Raw genomic sequence first — 22,275 nt, forward strand, 5'->3', positions numbered from 1 at the left:
GTTATACCGTTAACTTAACTAGGGCTTAAGTATTTTATTAGACAGCTACCTAGCTAGATATTGTAAAACCCATCTGAAGTAGGTACTTACATATCTATTTTTTTTTTAATATTCACTGAAACGGACACATATGACCCTGTAGTTGTATTGTTATAACCTACTTTCGTAGTGCATATTATAATAATTAATCCAGTTAGCTATGCAGATTTTCTAGGCCTATCCACTGGTAGAACCGCTCAGTCCACGATGTCACCGCCCGATGACTGTATTTGGTTCGTTAGCCATTTATCGGCTACAATTTGGATCCCGACTCGAGTGTTCACCGAAACAGGCTTAATTGCTTTACCACCATTTCCATTTTCATGCCTACCATGTTCCAGATAAGCTCCATTATCGCAATATGCATTAAACTAGACGGAACAGAAGCCAAATGCATATTGTTTTGGAAAAGAAAGTATGAGTTCCATCTGCTATGCAGAACAGAGAGGATTAGGCGATATTGCACGTTCTGTTTTTAAACAAACACGCACCGAAATGAAACTTCTGGGTAAAATACTGTTGGAATATCCGGAACGAAAGCGATTTGGGTGGACACTCGTTGCGATCCTAAAATGACTATGTAGTATGAATGGCGGTCGTTCGGTTCGAACAATAGTGTGTGCAGTTGGCACGCTCGCAGCGCAGTTATGGTGCCACGGCGTTGGCAGCGTCCCGCAGCGCCATGGGCACCGTGCCACAGTTCAACGGCACCGCACTAGCACAGTTACTTTGAACGAACGATCAGCAATTGATTAAAACTTCCGAGACAAGATTTATTACACATACTTACCTATTTTTGCTACTGAGATGTTATCTGAATTTAAAATTAACTAGTTAGTCATCGGTATACGTCTACTAGTTGTGTACTAGTTTGGATAGGTCATTTGTAATATGGAACATATCGCTATCTTTAACTGAAATAAATCAGGTTTCGACTCAGTTTCTTAGTCATCAGAAGTAAACAACTAAATTACAACATTGTATCAAAAAGCATTTTCCGATCTGTTCTGTTCTAACTTAGATTATGGCTTTAGCTTGAAGAATAGATATGGCACATAAACGACTGATAGTTATCAGGAAATATCAATGATAGATTTTTATAGGACGGACGGGGCGCGGTGTTAGAATTCGCAGACGGAATGCCAGACGTGCAGGGCCATAAAGTCTAGTTATAGATTGGGTTGCATTGTGCACGTCTGCGAGAACTCGTATCTGATATGACAGGTGGGATAACCTATGCAGTAACACGGATTAGTTGACTGTTATTTGCCAACAACAAATGCGTTTGATGACTGCCAACGAGGATGCAATCATTTTATACTGTTAGCGGTCCACAACCCCGTGATAAGTTGTATAATTGTAAGCTGATAATTAAATGTTACCATGATATGAAACTAAAATTATAGTTTACATTTTCTTTTCAATAAATTGAATTTTAAAAATTAAGCTTTTCCTATCATCGCGAACACAAAACTAATATTTGTGCTAAACGTTTTCTCTCCAATTAAATTACCACCCCGACTGGAAGCCGCGCTGGCTAGTAAGATGATGGCTATTATTCACAAAGGAAACCTCGTAACAATACCTTACAATTAGTTTTTAAATTATGTTATGCATTTCTGAAACTTATCTTTTCTTTGCGTGCAACTGACGCAAAGAAAATATCATGTAATATAGAAATTGGAACCGCACCAAGTTTTACATGGATGGAATGGATTTTGAATAGTTTTTGGCTAAAAGTTCTTACATTGTTTTTTGATAGCTGCCATTTATTACGGTAGTGATAAAATGTCTTGTATTTCCCATAAACTTAATAAATATTTGTTACAGAATAAATCTGTAAGGCGTGACTTGTATTCACTAATCGATGGGTATATACATATGTATACATATTCAGTAGTCTTAGCTATAAGTCAATTGTTAGAAATGTTTCCATTGTTTGGAAGCTCACGCTGCTTGCTGAAATGTAATCCATCAACTTAGTGGCTACCTCCTGGACACAATTGTTTCTGTATTTAGTAATTGTTATTTTCTTATAAGCAAATTTGTAAACGTGTTATTATTCTTTTGGTCCCTATAAATAATTATAACAAAAATCATTATCCATGATTCTGACTTAACAACAATTTTAACAACTTCCTATAGTTCGTTACTCCACTAAAACAGCCAGTTTCTTCATCAAAAGTTAAAGCCAAAGTAAAAGTCCAAGTAATGTCTTATGTAAAAGTAACGGTCAAATTCAATTTTTCTATTAGTTTTGCTGTCACTTTAGCCTTGAAAAAACGTATTTGACCGTTACTTTTACTTTAGACATTACTTTAACTTTAACTTTTGATGAAGAAACTGGCCGTAAGACCCAACCAGCTAAGTTTCTCAGAGTGGAGGTTCAGTTTATTTTGATTGAGGTGTGAGTGCAGTGAATTGGATATGTAGATACGGGTACTTCCACGTGCCTGCATTTTGTGTGACTCAACACTTTATGTCACCTTTATATACCTATCTAGTGAAGCGTAGTTTTAGAGGTTCTTGCACGAATGCTGATCTGCTTTTAGTTGAATGCTTTTTATTATATACTTGTGAGATCTTTATGTGCCTATATTTCTGCTGAGCTGAGTTCATGAATGGGTTCTTCAGAATCAGACAGCAGAGAGCACGTTAATACCTGAAGTTATTTTTTATGGAAAGAATGTCATTCATAACTTCCAGGATAGTAGTTCCTAGTTGTTTCCTAATACTATCGTTGTAGTTTAAATTTGAGCTAGTTTTAAACAGGATCGCTAGGTATATTAAAGCGTTGGAATCTCAGTCGGTGTAGACGAGTTAAGTTTTCATTGCCTGAACTCCTTTGAGTTAATTCCTGCCTTGCGATGACACCGATCTTAAATGAAATTCTACTGTAATGGGATCGGGGTGTAACGGGTTTATCATTTGATTTCAAAGGCGCTTTAAAACATCGTAAAACTAAAGAAATAAAACCAGAAACTGGAATGAATGCCATTGATAGAAACATGTTACGACTTTTTTGGATTTGATGTTTATTGTACGTAGGTACATCTGTACTATCTACATACATATATGTATAACTTTACTAATAGAAGTAATGAAGAGGATTTTTTTGTTTGAACCCTAAAGGCTTCGGATACTATTGAACCGATAAAAAAAAATCTCTCATTGTTGGAAAGCTACGCTATTCGCGAGTACCACAGGCTATATTTTATCCGGGCACAAAAGTAGTTTATCCCGAATGCGGGTGAAACCAATGGAATACAGATATTAATACATATATTTTTGTTTGAATAATATAACAGTAGACTTAGTACCCTAGATTCTTTTAGTACATACATTTGATTAGAAGAAAATGTTTTTTTGTATTGCTACAAAGGAATAGGTAAAATACCCTTTGACTTGCTTCTTAGTAAACGTTATTATCTCTCAGGATTTACGTAGACTTTACCTCGTGTGGTTCACTATCTTTATAATGATTCCTACTTGATCTTGTACCTAACAAGCTTAGAAGATTATCCTTTAAGTATTTCACTAGCTTCCGACACCGGCTGCACCCACGTTTCAAATAAAAAGTATCTCATAGCCTTAACTCTCAGTTCTTCTCTTCGTGAGAGGAGAACTGTTCCCAGCATTGGGACGATAAGAAGGCTGATGATATTGCTAGCCTTCTTTAATAAGTGGGATATCTAGCACTGAAAGAATTTTTCAAGTTGACACAATAGTTGCCGAGATAAGCACTTTCAGGAAAACCATATCTTCAGCTTCATAATATTAGCCTAGATATATGTAGATTAAAATAAAAATAGAAAAACTTAAAACATAAACTTCGACTTTTTATTTTTAATTAAAAATTAACTTTTCAAAGCTTTGCTTTAAGTTAAGCTGTATACTCGTACTAATTCGCAAAGCTAAGCTAAGCTGTTTAGCGCGTTTGAGTAAGTCCACCGAAACGCATCGGTGACTTTAGCAACTGGTAACACATAAGTAGATAACTTTCAGCGTAAATTAAGCTTCAGTTTTGTCAATATTTGTATGAGATTGCTTCATTTTGAATATGTATTATGAAAAATTATTTTTTATTTTTCGGCGAAACTTTACTTTTTTCTTTTAGTGTTTAAGATAAAACTTATTATCGGAGTTTTAAGTTCTTGTATCATATGTGTACCTATGTACATATTTACTTCTACGTAAGAATATAAAAACACATTTTGGTTAAAATTGTTGTTTTACATCGACCTTCCACAACGGAAACTAAGGTGAGGTCTTAATAGAGTCGTCACAAACTATAAAGTATTTATGCGATTTATGAATCCACTTACAAAATATTTACTTGTCATTTTATAAAAAATAATGTAATAGGGTTATTTGTAAATCATATTTAATTGACTGTATCCTAAAATCGTATGATTGGACCTACATGGAAATCTGTTTAGTATCCATAATGCAAGAGTAAAACATTAAAATTCATTCAAACAAACTTCTAGTGGGAGGGATTGTTTATGATAAAAAGTTGTGTTCCCTAAGCCTAGCTGTTGTTAATGGAAAACTTCGGGACGCGTTTAACTGCGTGTTGCTGTTTCACGTCATTGACTTTAACGACACGCTCAGACATCAGACATTTCATTAGTATTACACGTACGTTATATCAACTCCGCTGTTAGTAATTATACTCACTAAACAGAGCTTCGGCCTTTTATTATATACTTGTGTCTACACCTACTCGTTGTGTTCTCATCGTGCGTATTTGTGAACATTTTGAGACCATTGTCGTTCGTTGTTCTACACACTTGTAGGGAAATTACTACTTCTCAAGTAGCTGTGTGTACAGGGAAATGTAATGACATTAGCTTTTGTTATCTGTGACAAATCCCGACGCTACAAAGCTACTACGAAATTGAGGAATAAAGTAGGTAGGTGTAGGTACAGATGCCTGTGGAAGGTTTAATGACTTTTAATCTCCTAATATTTTAAGCAAGTAGCTACCTAATATGATAAGATGCCATTTATATCGGTTTACAAGTCCATTAAAGATATTAATAGGCTCGATACATCAAAGGCATTCCCTCGGCATAATAATTAATCAACTAAGTGCTTCCCACAACGCATTGATGATAACATTCAACAGTAGGAACATTTTTCAACCGTAAATTCGACCCACTGAGTGATTTAATCTAACACCTCGGATATTAAAATCGACGGGAAACCGTCTTGCAAATTTTTCGTTTTTAGCGAAATTCTTTTATAGTCAGCATGTGGTTAGAACAACTATAAAATTGAGATCTGGAAAGCATCACCTGCTGATATTTACGCAGCAGTGATTAATAGCATCATTGTTTCGGTGTCTGGTGTATAAGGAACTATAGTTAGTGTAGCTATCGGGGTGATAGACTGCTTATAGGGATTTACTCGTTTTTTTAACGAGCGAAGCAAGCAAGGCGTGAATGATTATGCAGTGGCGTTAATCCCGTCTGCAGTGTAGTCGTGCCGGCGTGTCGGTAATACGCGCACACGCACCCCGCGATCCCTGTGTCGTCGCGCTCGCTGCGACATCGCTACTACCGAACAGTTCGTGTTTATGAGTGACAGGTGTGTTGCTATAGCAACGTACTCCATATTCAAACATTTCCCGCGTGTTTTATCGTTTTTAATACTCGGACTTTTTCTAATGAATGTTTTGTGTTTTAGAACCGAAACAATGAATCTTAAGCTGAACAACGACATCAAAGGATCGGTCACTACGGAGAAATCGTCTGATTCTCTTGTAAAGGTAATCATCATCAGCCTTTTTATTGTCCTAATGCAGGGCTCAGGTGCAGACCTCTTCCCATACAGCCATGGATCACACGCTTGCTAAAGGTGGATTGGCATTTCTTTAGTACAGCTTTCAAGATGTTTAAATAAAAGGTTAATTTTACACAATATTCAGTCTAAAGTAAGTGCACCTATGTTATTTAATAAATGATGATTTTGTCTGCAGTTAATTCACAAAAGAAGGAGTAAGTAGGAAACATAATTAATCTGACCCATGTTTGTTGTTTCTTTACATGCACATTATAACACATGCTTTATGATACTATATCGAGAATCTACATTTGATTTTGCCAATTAAGTACAAAAAACATACAATTAATAGGTAGGTATGTAATCGATTATTTGTTTCAATAGTATGAAAGAGCTATGAAAAGAAGCTTTATGGTGAATTTTTTGATGATTTTTTTACAGTGTGTTATTTCTGTTTCTAAACCCAGTACGTACTCATTATTTACAATGCTTAGTAAATTCTAATAAAATTAACTGATTCTTTGTCTTTGTCTTTGTTTTGTACATTTAAAGCTTTTTTATTTTACCGCTCTAGTGCCTCGGAGCTTTCTTTCTAATTGTATTATTCCCACGCCGATGTTTTAACTTGACTTTTGATCTTTAACTTTAAGGTATTTAAATACTTACATATGTATACATACTTATAAATATATGTCTTAAGTAAGTACATTAAATATAAAGGCAGCATTCCCAAGGGACTATTTAATCTAAGTGTTTACTATCAGTAATAAGAACTAGGTTTTCTACATTATTTATCACAAAACCTTTGCTTATAAATAGGTATATATTCATTATAACAAAATCGATAAAATTCCGATCTTGTTCTCTGATACCCAGAATAGTTTCAGGTTCTTCACAAGAAAACTCGTTTGGGCTTCTGAAAACTTCGCAACCATTGTAAACCGTAATGTTTTGTTACTACGGGAACTGCTTGAAGTGACTTTCATGTTTCTTTTTGTATAGTACCTTTATATAGATCCTTAGTTTGTTTTAATTTCGTAAAAAAATACAAGTGTTATAATTAATTAAAGGGTACCACCATATGCACACTTTGTTGTTATTCATTTAGTTACATACTTATGTATATTGTAACTCTTTAATTATTAAGTTAAAAAAGGTCTACAATAACAATTTATATAACAAAAAAAAATTACATCAAACTTGTAAAGAGTAGTATTAACATTCAACAGTGAACACACTGAAAACAATACCAACATAATATTATACTAATACTATAATACCGTGACAAATGTAGAAGTATTGAAAAAATATATCCGCCTAAAATCCCCAACAATTTCATTGCAAATCGCTTCGCACTTATCAAAAAGAAACACGTTTCAATAATAAAATATACTAAATAATAGCCCATTTTCCGCCGCAAATAATAGCATAGTGAGTCAAAAACGTTTCAGGGGTCGCATAAATATGGCGTGAGAAATATGAGGGTCTGTTTCTCACAAAAACAGAAACAAGAAAGTAAGTAATATAGGGTAAGTTCCCAGGGTCCAACACTAACCTTTTAGTCTCAAGGGAAGCCGTTAAGCTGTCTCTTCACGTCGGTTTAGGTTCTGACTCGAGGGCACTTTCAAAACCAGATAATTTTGAATAATATCTGACAGGCGTTTCGCGTTTAAAACATTTATAAACAGGACAGACCTTTGAATTAAATTAGGTTTTATTTTCAGTATAAATATTATATTTGCGCTAATTTAAAAGGGCAAAGTTTCTGGGTCTTCGTTATAAAAATATTTTTCACTAGGTTTTTTTTATCCTGACCGATGAATGGTTTTCTTATATAATTCGTGAAACTGGACACAAGACAACAAAGTAAACTTGAATACATCGCTTTGTTCTTCTTTTGCAGGATGAGCAGGAAGCCAAGCGGTCTCAGCGAGAGGTACGTCAGTACCACATGCTAACTCACACGATCTAACTGTGACAAAGTACTCTTGTAGTGTAATATTATGCTAATAACAATTTAATTACGTATGCCTCAAAGGCTATGGTTTAAAGTTCATAACATTGCTTGATTCTAAATTTTTCACTTCTGTGATTTGGTTCACATACAAAATTAACCCCTGTTTGGCTATTAAACATTTGATTACACTACCAAAGATTAAGCAATATACGGCTACCGTGACTGACATACTGCCAACCTGACCAATGAGAAACAAGGCGTGAGAATTACAGCCTTTTCACACTGCCAGATTTTCAAAGCGGAAAACCGAGTGACATCACTCGATTCGTAGATACTCGGTTTTCGAGCATCCGCTCGGAAAATCTGCCAGTGTGAAAAGCCTGTTACGGCGGCGCGTTGTCGCAAATCACTGAATCTCAGATTAGCCATTAGCAGCCATCAAAATACTTATGCTTCCGAATTCTGGATAAGCTTTTCAGCGTGTCGTTTTAGTTTTAGTATTAGTGAACTGTGTGTTGCTGAGAAAGATTGACACAATTTGGACCAAATATCGAACTCGACAGCTATGTGGTTACTTTATCGATATTTTTTTGGATTTACGCTCTGTGACGGGAAAAAGTGCATACTCTGGCTACCCTTTTGAGCAAAGCAGGCGTGATCTAGACACACGGCAGTGTGTCCGCCAAGTTCGAGCAAAAAAAGCGACACACCGGCCGTGGGTTATATTTCACGAACCATTTCGGGCCAAATTCGACCCCCCTATAACTCAAAATCTATTTTATTTACACATTTCAAATTTCTAGTATCTGTTGAGACCCCCTCACTTATCTAATATACAAAATTTCATTAATATACCTATTGTAGGTCTTGAGATATTGACGTCAGAAAATCGCTATTTTTTTACTATACACTCACTGACTGACTCACTGATTCACTGACTCACTCATCAAAAACCTAGACCACTTCCAATGGTCGTATTGACTTGAAATTTGGCATGGAGGTAGGTCTTTATGTCAAGGTAAAGGGAAAAATCTGAAAATGGCCAAGTGTGAGTCGGTTTCAAAATAATGAAGGTGTAAAATACCCAGTGTAAATTTATACCCCTAAGGAACTAAAACGAACTAAATTTATCTATATTTATATAATATATCTTCGAATGGTCGTACCGATCTGAAATTCGTTACAAAGGTTTGTATTTAGTCAAAGTAAAAATCTGAAAACGGCCAAGTGTGAGTCACTTTCGAAAATAACGAATGTGTAACTTTGATCCACGAACATAATATATGATAACATGTCATGTCAGTCAGTTGGTAAATCTAGTCCATTTAGTTAATCTAGTTCATTTCTTTGTAAGAAGCATAGTGCATATTCAAAAATCTGAAAGATAGTATAAGTGAGACATTTCCTTAACTAACTTAATCATAAGAAAAAAATAAAATAAACAACCTTACAAAAATAAATGAAATCCCACTAAAAACAAAAATGTGAAAGACTGCCAAGTTCGATAATATGGAAATCCTTCGCCTATAAAAGAAGTGAGATCTGAATAAGTACCAAGTTCCATACACATACCTCAGTTAAAAATAGTTACTTTTTAATAATGTTACTTGGCAAGTTTTAATAGAAAATTAAATACTTGATTCATTGCGTTTAGTAGGTTTATAAGAAGGTGTGTGAAAACTTGCCAAGTAACATCATTAAAAAGTCACTATTTTTAACTGAGGTATGTGTATGGAACTTGGTACTTATTCAGATCTCACTTCTTTTATAGGCGAAGGATTTCCATATTATCGAACTTGGCAGCCTTTCACATTTTTGTTTTGGGTGTATGTAGGTGAATAGAAGACAAAAACATATTTATAAGTATATTAAAACTAACTTCTATTCAATGTCTGGTTTTCGTAGTTTGTAGATAGATGAGTAGGAGACTGAGTTTCATAATAAAGATAAATGTTTCATTGTTGGAGTGGGCTAAGGCGATCCGTCATGAGCAGCTGTAGCACAATACACTCTGTTACTTAACTCATTATGTAATTAAAGTTTTGTTTACGTCAAGTAGCATTATTTGAAAATTATACGATGGTTTTCCAAAACGATCTATATCTACAAAGATATGTAAATGTTTTTGATTCTTTACACAAAGTTCACCATTCGAAAGCTACATTATCCACGAGTAACATAGGCTATATTTTATCCCGGTATGGGCAGTAGTTACCACGGGACGCGGGTAAAACCGCGGGAAAACGGCTAGTGTTTTATAAAACATGTCTAATATGTCTCATACAGTAGACATAATAAGGTGAATAATTGTAAAAATACTTGCGCTTGAGTACAAACATTAGTTGGAAACAAAGCGAAAGTCAACGGACCTCATCTTCGCTTTTCTAAGAAAAACAACCAATTCCGAAGTTGCATTATGCGTCCCGCGGTCCCTCAATCTTGGGCTGATTGAATCAGGGTTACTGATTGATAGCTGATGCGGTTCACGCGGGGCCCACGGGGGCCTGGGCCGGTCGCAATCTAATCACAGCCCTAACATTGTTACAGGCTATATCGGCCTCGTAGATTATAAAGGGGTTAGGGCCAACTCTAAAAATAGATGACGAGCTTCGTGTCGCGGTGAATGAATGAATTAATTTATTAAGCAGCGGGAGGCTATGGTGTCAAACAATATGATTTCACGCTGCTTTCAGAGTGTTTGGAGGTGGAAATTGAGCACAGCGCAAAATATTGTTTCAAGTATTTTTGCTTACCAATTTTAGCGATATCTGAGAGTATTTTTTTATTTCCATTTGTCCTATACTTACTGATTGTTGAAGTTAAGATTAGTTTTTATTTAGATTCGCAGTAACGTTTAATATCTCACACAGTAAACATGAATTGCACAGTTTATAGCTTCTAAAATTATAAACATCGTTTATAGCCGTGTCAGGTATGCAGTACTTTAGATTTCCTCAATTTCAGTGTCTATAATCGGCGTCGACTAATCATAAATCCATCAGAGAATCACTCTTGTTGATGTTTCGGTCATTTCTGTTTGATCAAGAATTCAACGAAGTTAAAATGTTTTCCACTATTTTAAAAGCAATTTTCCACATATGACGTAAAAAGGGATAAAGAAAAACATCCGGTAGCACTCAGCTCTAATACACGGTATCATTTCGCATTTCATTTCTATCCTGAGTTTAAAATTCCTTTCAATTTGTCTACTTCGTGTTGTAAAGGAATCAGCCGAGCACGTAAATAAGCGAGCGAAAACTTTGGAAATTGCAAAGGAGAAAATGTTAAGTTTCACATTATGTATTTATAGTTTATATAAAATATGAAGTCTTTGATATCGTCCCATACCGTCAGGTATCATTTAGTTTTCTTTTATGAATAGTATTTATACGATCTTTGTATTATGATCTTTTATTAGAATGTACTTTTTCTTATAACATGACTAACAATACCAAGTTAGAGTGTGGGAGTTTTTCCTAATTTAAATGTAAAAACTGTACAAGATGGTAAAGTCGCGTGGACTCATTTGACCTTTGAAAGAAGTTAAAACTGCTCGTTGAATATTAAAAACTTGTGTTTTTTTCATTTTACTTAAAACCTAACTGATATTGATGGAATGGAAGATACGGTCTGCGACTTTTTAGCCGCAGGTGAAACTTATGTTCATCTTATTGCTTGCCTACAACAACAACGCTACTGCAGGTTTTACACTGCAGAGACTGTCATTGATAACTTAGCGCACAATTACCTATCTTTATTTTTCAGTTACATTTATAACACAGCAATTTTTTGTCGCTCATGTATCCCTGTCGATACCAACCACCACCACCACTTCTTTAATTAGCTACACCGACATCTGCATGTCATTCTTCAAGACACAAAAGACCAAAACACATAGAGGTCATATGTTAAAAAAAGTCTTTTATATTTTACAGGAGGAGCGGCGTCGTACTGGCCGGTACATGGCCATACTTGTAGGCATCTCACTCTTCATCCTCGCCCTCTACCACGCGTGGGTCCGTCGCATCCCCATAGTGGCCAGTCTCGTGGTGCCAGCCCTCATAATGTTTGTGTACGTCGCGTGGATACTCTACACCGCCTCCAGGGAAAAACACAGGGTAATTATTTATGGTTTCTGCCGTCTTATGTTTATATTACCTGGTCACTTGATATCACCGTTGCTAGGAGATATGGAAAGTTACATTTTGTTTATAGCTTGGTGCATATAGTGTTCTGTTAGGATGTTGCTACATTTTAATTGTTTAAAAATGTCCTAGTACATACGGACTTTGAAAAAAAGACATCTAGTTTTTTCTTGCCTCTAAATTCAGATTTTTTTAACGTTTATAAAATCGTTTGTATTTAACGTGTTAATAACGAAATCAACAATGAAATTGAAAATGGAAACGTAAAATAAAAATTTTGTAAAAGACTTACATCCGTTGTTTTGACTGTAAAATGCTGGAGCAATCATTAACACACTGAAATATACGAAACAGAAATGCATTCAACTTTCGTAATTATATTCTTTATTGTTTTCAGAGGTTAATAACATGCTCATACTGAGATCAAACTTTTAAGACAACTCTAATAAATTGGGAAAATGCTTAAAGCCAGTTTGTGATGTAATTACGAACATAAATGTAAATATTAAGTGACACATAGTGCATCCACGAGTCTTAAGTTATCTAAAGTATTCATTTGTCATTTACAATAATCTAGCAGCTACGTATTACATAAGATTTTTAAAGCAAACATGTACGCAGAGAATATAATGTAATATTACGTTCAGATTTTCAGCTTCAGCCGGATGCAGCTGCATTTGATATTCTATACAAAACGAATGCGCTCTCACCGCAACCTAATTACTGGATATGAATACCGATATGCTAAGTGTAGTTATCAGAAATACAGACAGACGGCTTTTACAACATCATAATCTATTATTACCTGCGCCCTTGCGTTCTGCTTAATTTAATGCTGGTTATAATTATCGCGATGGTGAACTTGATTCTCCTAATTTAAGATTGCATTGACCTATTAAAGAGGGACAGATAACGCAAGTACATAATTACAATGTCTAGGTTACATTAAGTATTTTTGTAAACACATACTATGTACTTTATTTTTATAACTAAGGAAATTAGACTACCAACTTTTCCTGGCCTAGAAGAAAAGATAAAAATGCTACAGAAAATTCCAAGACATTCAAAATTAACGGACTTTCTTTTCTGTAACAACTTGGAGTTGGAGAAACTTGAAAACATTTTGGACCACAACAAAATTAATGGTCGAGTTGAAAGGATCCTTCCAGTTTTATAAAGCTGACATGTTTACGCAACTGAGTAATACAGGCGCGTGGGTCACTACTCGGGACATTACTCGACTTGTTTCCAACAGTGACGTCGCATATTATCCCAGTGGACACGAACAGTTAGTCAAACCACAACTTTTGTGGTTCGCCTCATTTTTATTACGATTCATCATTTTAGTGGTCTCGTGGTCCCTCTTGTTGGGCGAGGCGAAGTTTTGATGTCTTTTTTGTAAATGTCTCGTCAACTTCCGCGGCCCGGATGCGGAATTGTGTTTATGTGGAGCGGTTTTACATTTTTTTTGTATAGCCTTTTCATTTCGCCTGGCTGTAGAATTATTAGATAAGTATGTGGTAATAGGTATTCATATGTATATTGAACTCATGCATTGTAATTTTAAACGGTACTAATCCTTTGCAAGGTTTGAATACAACCAAAAATATCTACGCATCTTTATCAAGAGCTTTACGTAATCGGTTAAAGTAAAGTATCGGTAATTCACGTGAGCACGGTTCCGTAATGAAATGGCTATTTAGAATTCATGACGTCATTAAAAATCCACCAAAAAAAAAAACAAAACAACATCAAAGTATGTAGTACCCGAGGGCGAGATAACGCGCGATGGGCCGCAATAAACGTTGGCTGAATCACCCGGAGCTCGCCGTAACGCAAACATCTGCGTTAGCGATTGATGCCACTTTGACAGCATGTTTACAATATGAGCTACGAACTATTAAATTGTGAACCAGTCAAAGTCAAGAACGTAGTTGATGCCTCATACATCGAAAGTAAATAAATTACGTGATTATCACAAAACTAGACATTACCAGGTACACAACACCACCGACTTCTAGTCTATTCTGAGCTTGCCAATTACTCGTTTGAAGCAAGACTGATTATTTTTTCAGAAATGTTGCAATTAGTTCGTGATTGATTTCTTTCAGGAGATTTACGTCAGTGCATTCTAGAAGCTCGGTTCTATTGAAAAGGTTTTCCTTGTTAAAAATTCAAGTGAATTTCATGATTCACTAGACACATGGTCATTCTATTTTTGAACTGGCGTAGTACCTGAGGTTTGAATATTATATCAGGAAATAAAGTTTATGAACCGACTCGATAGCAACTCAGCGGCATTCTCAATACCTGAAGATACTCCATAAATAAAGTACATCTTATGGTCTATCCAAGCAGCAGTAGGTTATAAAATAGATTTTATGTGCAGTGTTTTGTCAAGCGTTGAGCAATAAACTATTATCCCCTGGTGCAGCAGAAAACACTATTAAATTGAGTGGGATCAATACGTACTGAAAAGATAATAGCATCATAAACTTTATTAGAAAGCTGTACAAACTGTACAGCTTTCTAATGCTGAAATGGACTCTTAAATTAAAAACTCGTGTTTGTACAGTACTCAAATTATTTCAACGAAGTACTCATGAATAGGAAAAAAAATAGTAGAGTAAGTATACTGCGCTATGAATTCGTTATTTTTCTTCTAAATGGACCTCATAATTTATGCAACTGCGTCACCATTTGTAACAATCATGTACCTCTTTATCCAGTACTATGGAAAATCATAACATGAATGCACCGAATCTAAAGATTGCAACAGTTAACCGCATTTAGAACATCTGTAGGTCAATTAGTGTTGAAACCAACCCAAATCTGTTCTCCAAACATTCCCGTGACACAACAAACGGCTATACAATCGAAACAATAACATTGGAATGGTCTGAAGGCTCTGAAACTTGCAGTGTTTAGTCTGCGGCTATAAATACGAACATCATAACTTGCAACGTCTTCAACGTATTGACAGTTAGAAGCCGCATATCCTCCAAACATAGGTACTTCAATCAGAGAAAATATTTAGAAGAAAGTTTCAAATGCTCTAATTAACATACTTTTTATACATCCGCCGAATACTGGCTGTTAAACAAGCGGAATGCGCGGTTTATTTTAAAATTTCGTAATGCATGCACGTAAAATGTACATGATTTATGTGTATTGTATGAAAAGTACGAAATCACTTTTTTTCTAAACTAACCGGAGATTGTTTATAAGAAACGTGTTGAAGTACTGCAAAATATTGTTGGTATCGATGGATGGTATACGTCAAAAAGCTCAAGGCTTCACAATTATAATTGTTTCGTACATCAACGCTCAATATCGGATCTGCGAACATTTTGACAGCGATAGTAAAGTTTCGCAGACTCCATTGATGAGCTGAAAGACGTTGTTTATTTACCTTCGCAATGCGGTGTTTTTAAAACTTAAATTATAATAACTCGCCAAGGTTACGTCAACAAAGTCAAGAGCGCCGTTAAATTGGGTTGCTTTATATTTAATGTCAATAAATTATGAATAAAACATTTGTAAATAAATTATGAATACAAAAATGATTTGTTTTTCATAAATCTAGTGGTATTGAAAATAAATAGAATGCTGTAATAAACAAAGTTTTAGACGTTCTACGCAATAGCTTGCGTATTTATAAAAGCTGAAAGTTTGTGGTATCAATATTTTCAGAGATGGTAAACAATGGAACAAAAGAAAATATCTTATTTGTTTGAAAGCTTACTTGTTTTCGTGTTTAAGCAAAATACCTACAGATACCGCTTTTAAGTGCTTAGGTTTATTCATATTTCAGATTTTATAAACCTCCTTAACCTTTTAAAAAGTAGAATAAACAAGACACAGGACTACATATTCTTTGTCAGGTAGGTACGTGTATCAGAAGTTGATTTATTCTAAATTGACCTAATATTTGATCAACCAAATTCTATATCCAATCAACCAAAAGCTTGGGTATTTCACCATTTCATTAGGTATATTAATTTATAGTTAATTCATGCTGCTGGTGAAATTGTGATGCATACCTACGAAATGCGAAAAGTTTTTCAGCAGCTAGCACAAAAACGCATTTGCAGTGAACATTATTCCAAAACTAATTAATCTCTTTACGAAGCATTTATTATTGTACGTCTATTTACTTTGTTTTTAATGTGCATACCTGTTTGAGTCAAAGAAATGTTTTTCTGAACTGTAATGTAATATGTTCAAAGTAGATTACATTATAAACTGTTATTTATTTATCTATTCTCTTTTTGTGTTTTGTTAAATAAACACTCATTTGTTAATTTGGCGTTATTACAACATGAAACAAAATACAAGCGAATTGATCTAGTAGATACGTGCATCTGCATAGTTATGCTAAGCAGACTAGTAATAATTCTACAGTTCTGTTATATGCATGGGATTGCGTTTAAATGGTAAACCGTAAGACTGGACAGAAGACTCTCAAATAATCTGTCTAATTTGGAATATCTTGTTTTCTAATTTCATCTAATATTTTTTTCAAACTACGTAACCTTTAAATATTAATATATCTGATTCCGCATCCTACGAGTATCTTCAAACAATTTTCATAACTGCATATCTTTCAACGAAAATGAAATATGATTTCAACTATTTATTCGTTATAACAGCTACATATGGCGAAAGAAATTGTCGGCAATCAGTTTCGATTAGGGCATGCAATACCGGTTTACCGTTTCGGTTTTTACCGGTAAACCGCCCATTTTCGCTATTTTTAAATTACCGGTAAAAATAATATGTTACCGGTAAATTACCGGTTTTTACGTTTTTCTGATAAAATATAGCAATTATTCACATTTAACGTCAAATCTTCATTATGTAGCTTGAAAATAATGTAATTTTGCATACAATATGTATATTGTTAAAGTTGCTGTTTTATGGGAAAGTAAACTCATGTGGCTCCCTAGCTATCTCTATACACAAATCAATGGATACAAATCTTCTTTCTTCTTAATTTACAATATCTAAACAAATTTTATTCATTCGGTTATTCTGATTTTCCTCATAGCTGTCAGCTCATATAAGCTAAAATGTAGCTTATGCTTATTTTACCTACTCTATGACCTTGCTGAGCAAGGGCTTTTACTTCACCACCATGCGTACAGCTCTGAGGACACGGTGGAGCAGACAGTCCAGGTGTGCACTGCCTGGGAAGGGTACCGCAGTGTCGTCGTCGAGGCAATAGGCAGCGGCGACCTCTCGCGTCCGACCCTGGTTCAAGCCATAGTCCGGAGCGAGAAGGAATGGGAAGCCGTGCGAAGCAATCATGCTCAAAAACGAGACGGCGGAGCGACTGCGAGCTCGCACCTCTCATCCCAGCCGCTGTAGTGGACCAGGAAGACAACACGGGCGCCGAGTGTCGAGAGACGACTCCTGGTCACCGTAGGCGTCGGTCTGTGGGTGGTGAGTTAGAGTGGCTCATCGTTCTTCAGTCTGCATAGACAACAGATCCGTGTCGGCGGCGCGCGAACCCAGTGGGGCCCAGCAGGGCCAAGGCCTACCTGGGCTGCGGGATTGTTCGAAAGTTACCGCGACCCTGGTCCATAAAATGCCCACGAAGGAACATGGGTTTTATACCGAAAGAGTCTGTCATTTGATGATTTACCATAATAAAAGGCTTCAATGAAAAAAATGTTTTTTTTTTTTTTTCACTTTAATTTTTAGTCTTGTGACGGGGTCCGCTTTCCGTATCTTCTTCTTCCACTTCGCTTTATCCAGGACATCTTCCTTTTCGAGTTCACAGATTTTCATGTCATTCATTACGACACAACCACCGCAGTTTCGGCCTGCTTCTGCGCCTTTGACCGGGTATATCGAGATTGAGTACATCGCATTGCCGATCTACTCAGGTGGTCGCCTTTTTACATGACCGTACTATCGCAGCCGTTTCTCTTGCATTTTGTCGGCGACATCGTGTACGGATGGTACTGATATGTTTTTTGTTACGACCCACGTCACAAAAAATGTTTAACACCTTATACCTTGTATATTTATTTATTTTTTGCTTCAAGACTACCCAATATTATTGTTATCTATCACATTTAAAAAAAATACAAAAATTACCGTTTTACCGGTTTACCGGTAAAAATATTTTTATTACCGAATTTTTACCGGTAATTTTTATTTTACCGAAATTGCATGCCCTAGTTTCGATGTAACAAAGTGTTATAAATCTGCGCTAACCGAAGTTTATTATAAACGTGAGGGGAAATTCAAGTTCCAAAAACTACGGACGGGACGGTTGGTAGTAAGTCACGGATCACAAGTTGGCTAGAAGCCAGGGCTGACCGTTACTAATCGTTTCCGCTCATTTGTAACCGGTGACCAGCAGTTAATGGTTGGTGAATATCTTTTTGAAAGGTTTTGAGCTTTATATTCGAAGTATTAGCGGTAGGTTTATGTGTTGGGGTACTAAGATATTTACGTATTTTTAATTGTTTGTAAGTTAGTAAGTATAGGGAGTAGATAAGATTTGAAAGTAATATAATATGCCTTTCGCACTATATATAGTATAGATTGCATAATGCTGTTTTGGTACACAATGAATAGTGTTGATGAAATTGATAACTGTAAATATTTTTTTGAAAAAGGCTATGTAGTTGACGTTTCAAACAATTTTATTTTTGTGTAGGTTAAATACATACGTATATGTATATTCCTGTACAAAACAAACGATTGAGCGGAACATTTCTGTCAATCTATTACACAATGTAAGAGAACATAATTAGTTATTAGAATGCATGAACGGCCTCATTGTACCCGACCCGAAGCTGCCAATTACATCATGGCAATTCTAAGAATTAGACAATGAAATATGTATGTCACTCTTTGTGTCACGGACACTGTAATAATGAAGGCCTATTTGTGTACCTAATTAGAAAATACTCTACTGTAAATTTTATTGATAAGGTATTTGTAGAGTCGATTATATGCTCTCATAACATGGTTACAGTGAAAATAATCTTTTGGGAAAATAGGGGCGTTTTAAATGTGAAATTAAACAAGTTCTGACAGATGCATTTTACGGGTGCGAACTAAATCCTATATAATTGAACTAAAAAAAAAACTGCAATGATACAATAAGAAAATTACTAATGAATCCACTTCAAATTAGTTGGGTTGATTTCAGTATTTAATAGTCGACGTTAATCGCACCTCGTATCACGGTCCTCTTGGGATATGTTACGAATAGCCGCTTTACGCCACCATTGTGGTGTCTGATATGTCAATATATTACAGCTATCGTATAAGTATTGCCCACAGTTTCTTGGGATTTTCAAAGAATGCTTGCTTAGTGCTCATTGGCACGAACATGTCAGTCAGTCTTTTAAGCAAACAGTGTAGAAATGGTGCAAAAAATACCAATTTTACCTAGTAGGTGTTAGTAAGTTTTGAAAAGTACAAATCTGAAGCTTAAATGCGGTCTCTCTCAGCCTTCGTAATGACTTTGATGTGTAAAACAATTACGTTATGGCATTGGTATGTAAGTAGGTACGTCTTGATTATATTCAAACATTACACTTACTTGTATGTATGAGAGTATTTGTATGTTTGGATGTGTGTAAAACGAAGTTGTACTCCAGTTGTTTGCATACAGTTCGACAACAGAATTCGCTGCTCAGCAATTATTGCCACAGTGTTACTCCTTGTGCTCTAAATATAATCCGTAATGAATTTTCATTACAATTTACACAACCCGTGCTCTGGTTGCCACTTAAAATTATTTCACAGTAAATGTTGTTTGTTCTCAATCTACATGAAGTTATTTTAAGCAATGTGTTATTAATTTTACCTGTTCAAGATTTTATGTAATGGAGTTTAAATATTATTCTGGGCCTGTAAATATCTTGAAAATATTTATTCATCCTTAGGGCTCTATTTGCGTCTGTATTTTAATTAGCAAGCGGCAGTATTTATGTTAGCAAAATATAGGTAATAAAATATTTAGTTATCAGTTGATTTGCCCTTATATCTCCAGACAGTATAGGTTAATTATTATTACCATTTGCATTATATACATTATGTAAACAGTTATCATTTCATTTAATTTCTACTTTGTAATTCCAGTTTCGTCTATTCGACGTGGAAGTGGGTCAGACAGCGCCAGAGGAAGGCGGCGGCGACATCGCCATTACAGAGCTGACACAAAACAATGCCGACACATCTGTCGCGTCTAACAAGGAGAACGAGACCAACTGTACAGAAGACATCACCAACTGGACAAACATCTCCACAGCTCTCATGAAAGGAGATAAAAACATTCACGCAGATATCGAACATAATCGACTCCCTATAATCCTAGTTAACGACAAACCACCAGAAGATTTAGACCAAAAATGGCTGAACATTGTAGAATTATCAAACAATGATAAACTCAGAGTATTTCACACTAGAAGAAAGTATAAACGAAGGTTTTGTAGAAGCAGACGCCATGCTGCGTTCAAAAGATCTTACTCAATCGGCTGAATTTAACTATAACATTTTATATATCTCGTAGTTATGTACTGTGATTGTATATCTTTTAAGTAAGCTAATGAACTGCCTATTGTTATGTCTAGTATTAACGCTAACTACGTGTAATTTTAGAACGATGAGACTTTTATATAAAGTTATAACAGAAAACACTACCCGTTGCCATGGTAACAACCACATAGAGAAGGTGTATTACAAACGAATGATTGTGTAAAGCACCTCGAAAATAATTTTGAATGTAAAATATTGGATTATGAACTTGGGGTATTTAATCAACACGTTATATGCATATTTATCGATTTTGGAAACATATTTTTATGTAGGTAGTTTTCGCCAGTCATAATTGTAATCCCTCCTAATAATAATTAATTGCCATATTTATTTCCGAATCTTTATTACAAATATCCCGCGTGTGTAAACATTCCTACTTTGTGTTGTTATGTACATCTGATAGAAGAATATTAAATTACGGAAATTAATAACATTAATGAATAGTTTCCTTTCAATTTTCCTGAAGCGTGAGGACAAGGAAAAATCTTGAAACCTAATAATGATTTGAAAGTGCCTTAGATCTATGTAGAGAGTGTAATGAGAAAATGTTGAGGTTATACCTGAATTTGTAAATAAATTAAATGTACTATAATAATGAAAAAATAAACTTGCAACAATTCGCCTTCAGCTCGTCCTTTAAACTCTTACTCCACCTGCAATTGCCTACCTATATCCCGCAATTACCCCCTTCGAAATTTTGTACTATTATATCTATGTCTAGATTTGTGTGGATTCTTAATTATTATTAATTATAATATTAAAAGTATCAAAAAATGCCCTAAAAGTACTTAACATGATATAATAACATTACTTATTACATTCTGTCGTTTAAAGGCAATGAAAATTACTTAAGTAGTGTCGACGAAATGTTTAGAATTTTTTTGGTTTAACTGCCCTTTGTGTTCACAAAGAAAGGGTATAGTGTAGTTTAAATCTGTTAAAAACTATAAATTCTTCTTGAACTAAACTAGTTTCTAAAACATTTTAAAGGCGAGCTTCGTAATTATAAAATATTTACTACAATGGAGGCTGGAATATTTGCTCTTCAAATATTTTAATGAAGAACAACAGAAACATGATTTAATGTACCTATTTATTCTTTATTCTGAAGTTAAATTAAAGCATTAATTTTAAAATACTATGTGTTTTCGGTTTATAATAAGCATCAATTTATTTCGTAACTGAAAACCTACTGCATTGCGCGACTACAGGTAATATAATATTTCAGATATTTTTTTTATACTGTGTACAGTGTGTACAGAGAAAAACTTTACCTAATGTTTAACTATACTATATATTTTTGATAACTAAAACAATCCATTGTGCAGAATTTGAAATTCAAAGAGTTCGATAAAAGTTATTCAAAAAGTCATCATCAGAATCAGTTGATATTCTATTTACGCGTCTGTAGTTTTCAGGAAAAAATCATGGAAATGTGTATCCCAAGAGTCGGTAAGTTCGAGTACATTATTTACAAGACACAACACTATGATCTAGTTTACTTAGTTTCTATTTAAAAAAAGAAATTCTTTTTGTTCTAAAACAAAACTAATTACAATAATTAGGCAATCACGTTAACAGACTGGATAAAGGTCACGTAAAACAGACGTGTCTAATTTGCGGCACAATTGTTCATGGCTTCATATCTTAGTGTTCGTAATCTCTAATAGAATAGTTTCATTGACTTTGCCCTTGGCTAGATTACAATCAATTTGCGAGAGTACAGCTTGTACCGGAGAGAGGCGTGGTCGTTAGAGCGCGCCAATTAAACCCAGTGTACGT

The 22,275-nt window shown here is 35.0% G+C and overlaps 1 protein-coding gene across 2 annotated transcripts; it reads left to right on the forward strand.

Annotated features, from left to right (window-relative positions):
* Nucleotides 1-5,483: 5,483 nt before the first annotated feature.
* LOC124631482 lies at nucleotides 5,484-21,120 on the forward strand. Of its 2 annotated transcripts, XM_047165896.1 has the most exons (5): nucleotides 5,484-5,631; nucleotides 5,731-5,812; nucleotides 7,730-7,762; nucleotides 11,719-11,901; nucleotides 20,038-21,120. In XM_047165896.1, exons 1-5 carry the CDS (start codon nucleotides 5,621-5,623, stop codon nucleotides 20,434-20,436), a joined length of 708 nt encoding a protein of 235 aa, XP_047021852.1. In that variant the 5' UTR covers nucleotides 5,484-5,620; the 3' UTR covers nucleotides 20,437-21,120. The 2 variants fall into 2 exon arrangements, with proteins under 2 accessions (XP_047021852.1, XP_047021853.1); XM_047165897.1 differs by lacking the exon at nucleotides 7,730-7,762.
* The last annotated feature ends 1,155 nt before the right edge of the window (nucleotides 21,121-22,275 follow it).

Source organism: Helicoverpa zea, chromosome 6 (assembly GCF_022581195.2).
Source record: "Helicoverpa zea isolate HzStark_Cry1AcR chromosome 6, ilHelZeax1.1, whole genome shotgun sequence".
Classification (NCBI taxonomy): Eukaryota; Metazoa; Arthropoda; class Insecta; order Lepidoptera; family Noctuidae; genus Helicoverpa; species Helicoverpa zea.

What these genes read in the sequence shown, in the direction of transcription:
- LOC124631482 (XM_047165896.1), top strand. An exon ending in CGTCTGATTCTCTTGTAAAG is followed by an intron (nt 5,813 to 7,729) that starts GTAATCATCATC and finishes CTTCTTTTGCAG; the next exon opens with GATGAGCAGGAAGCCAAGCG. An exon ending in CCAAGCGGTCTCAGCGAGAG is followed by an intron (nt 7,763 to 11,718) that starts GTACGTCAGTAC and finishes TATATTTTACAG; the next exon opens with GAGGAGCGGCGTCGTACTGG.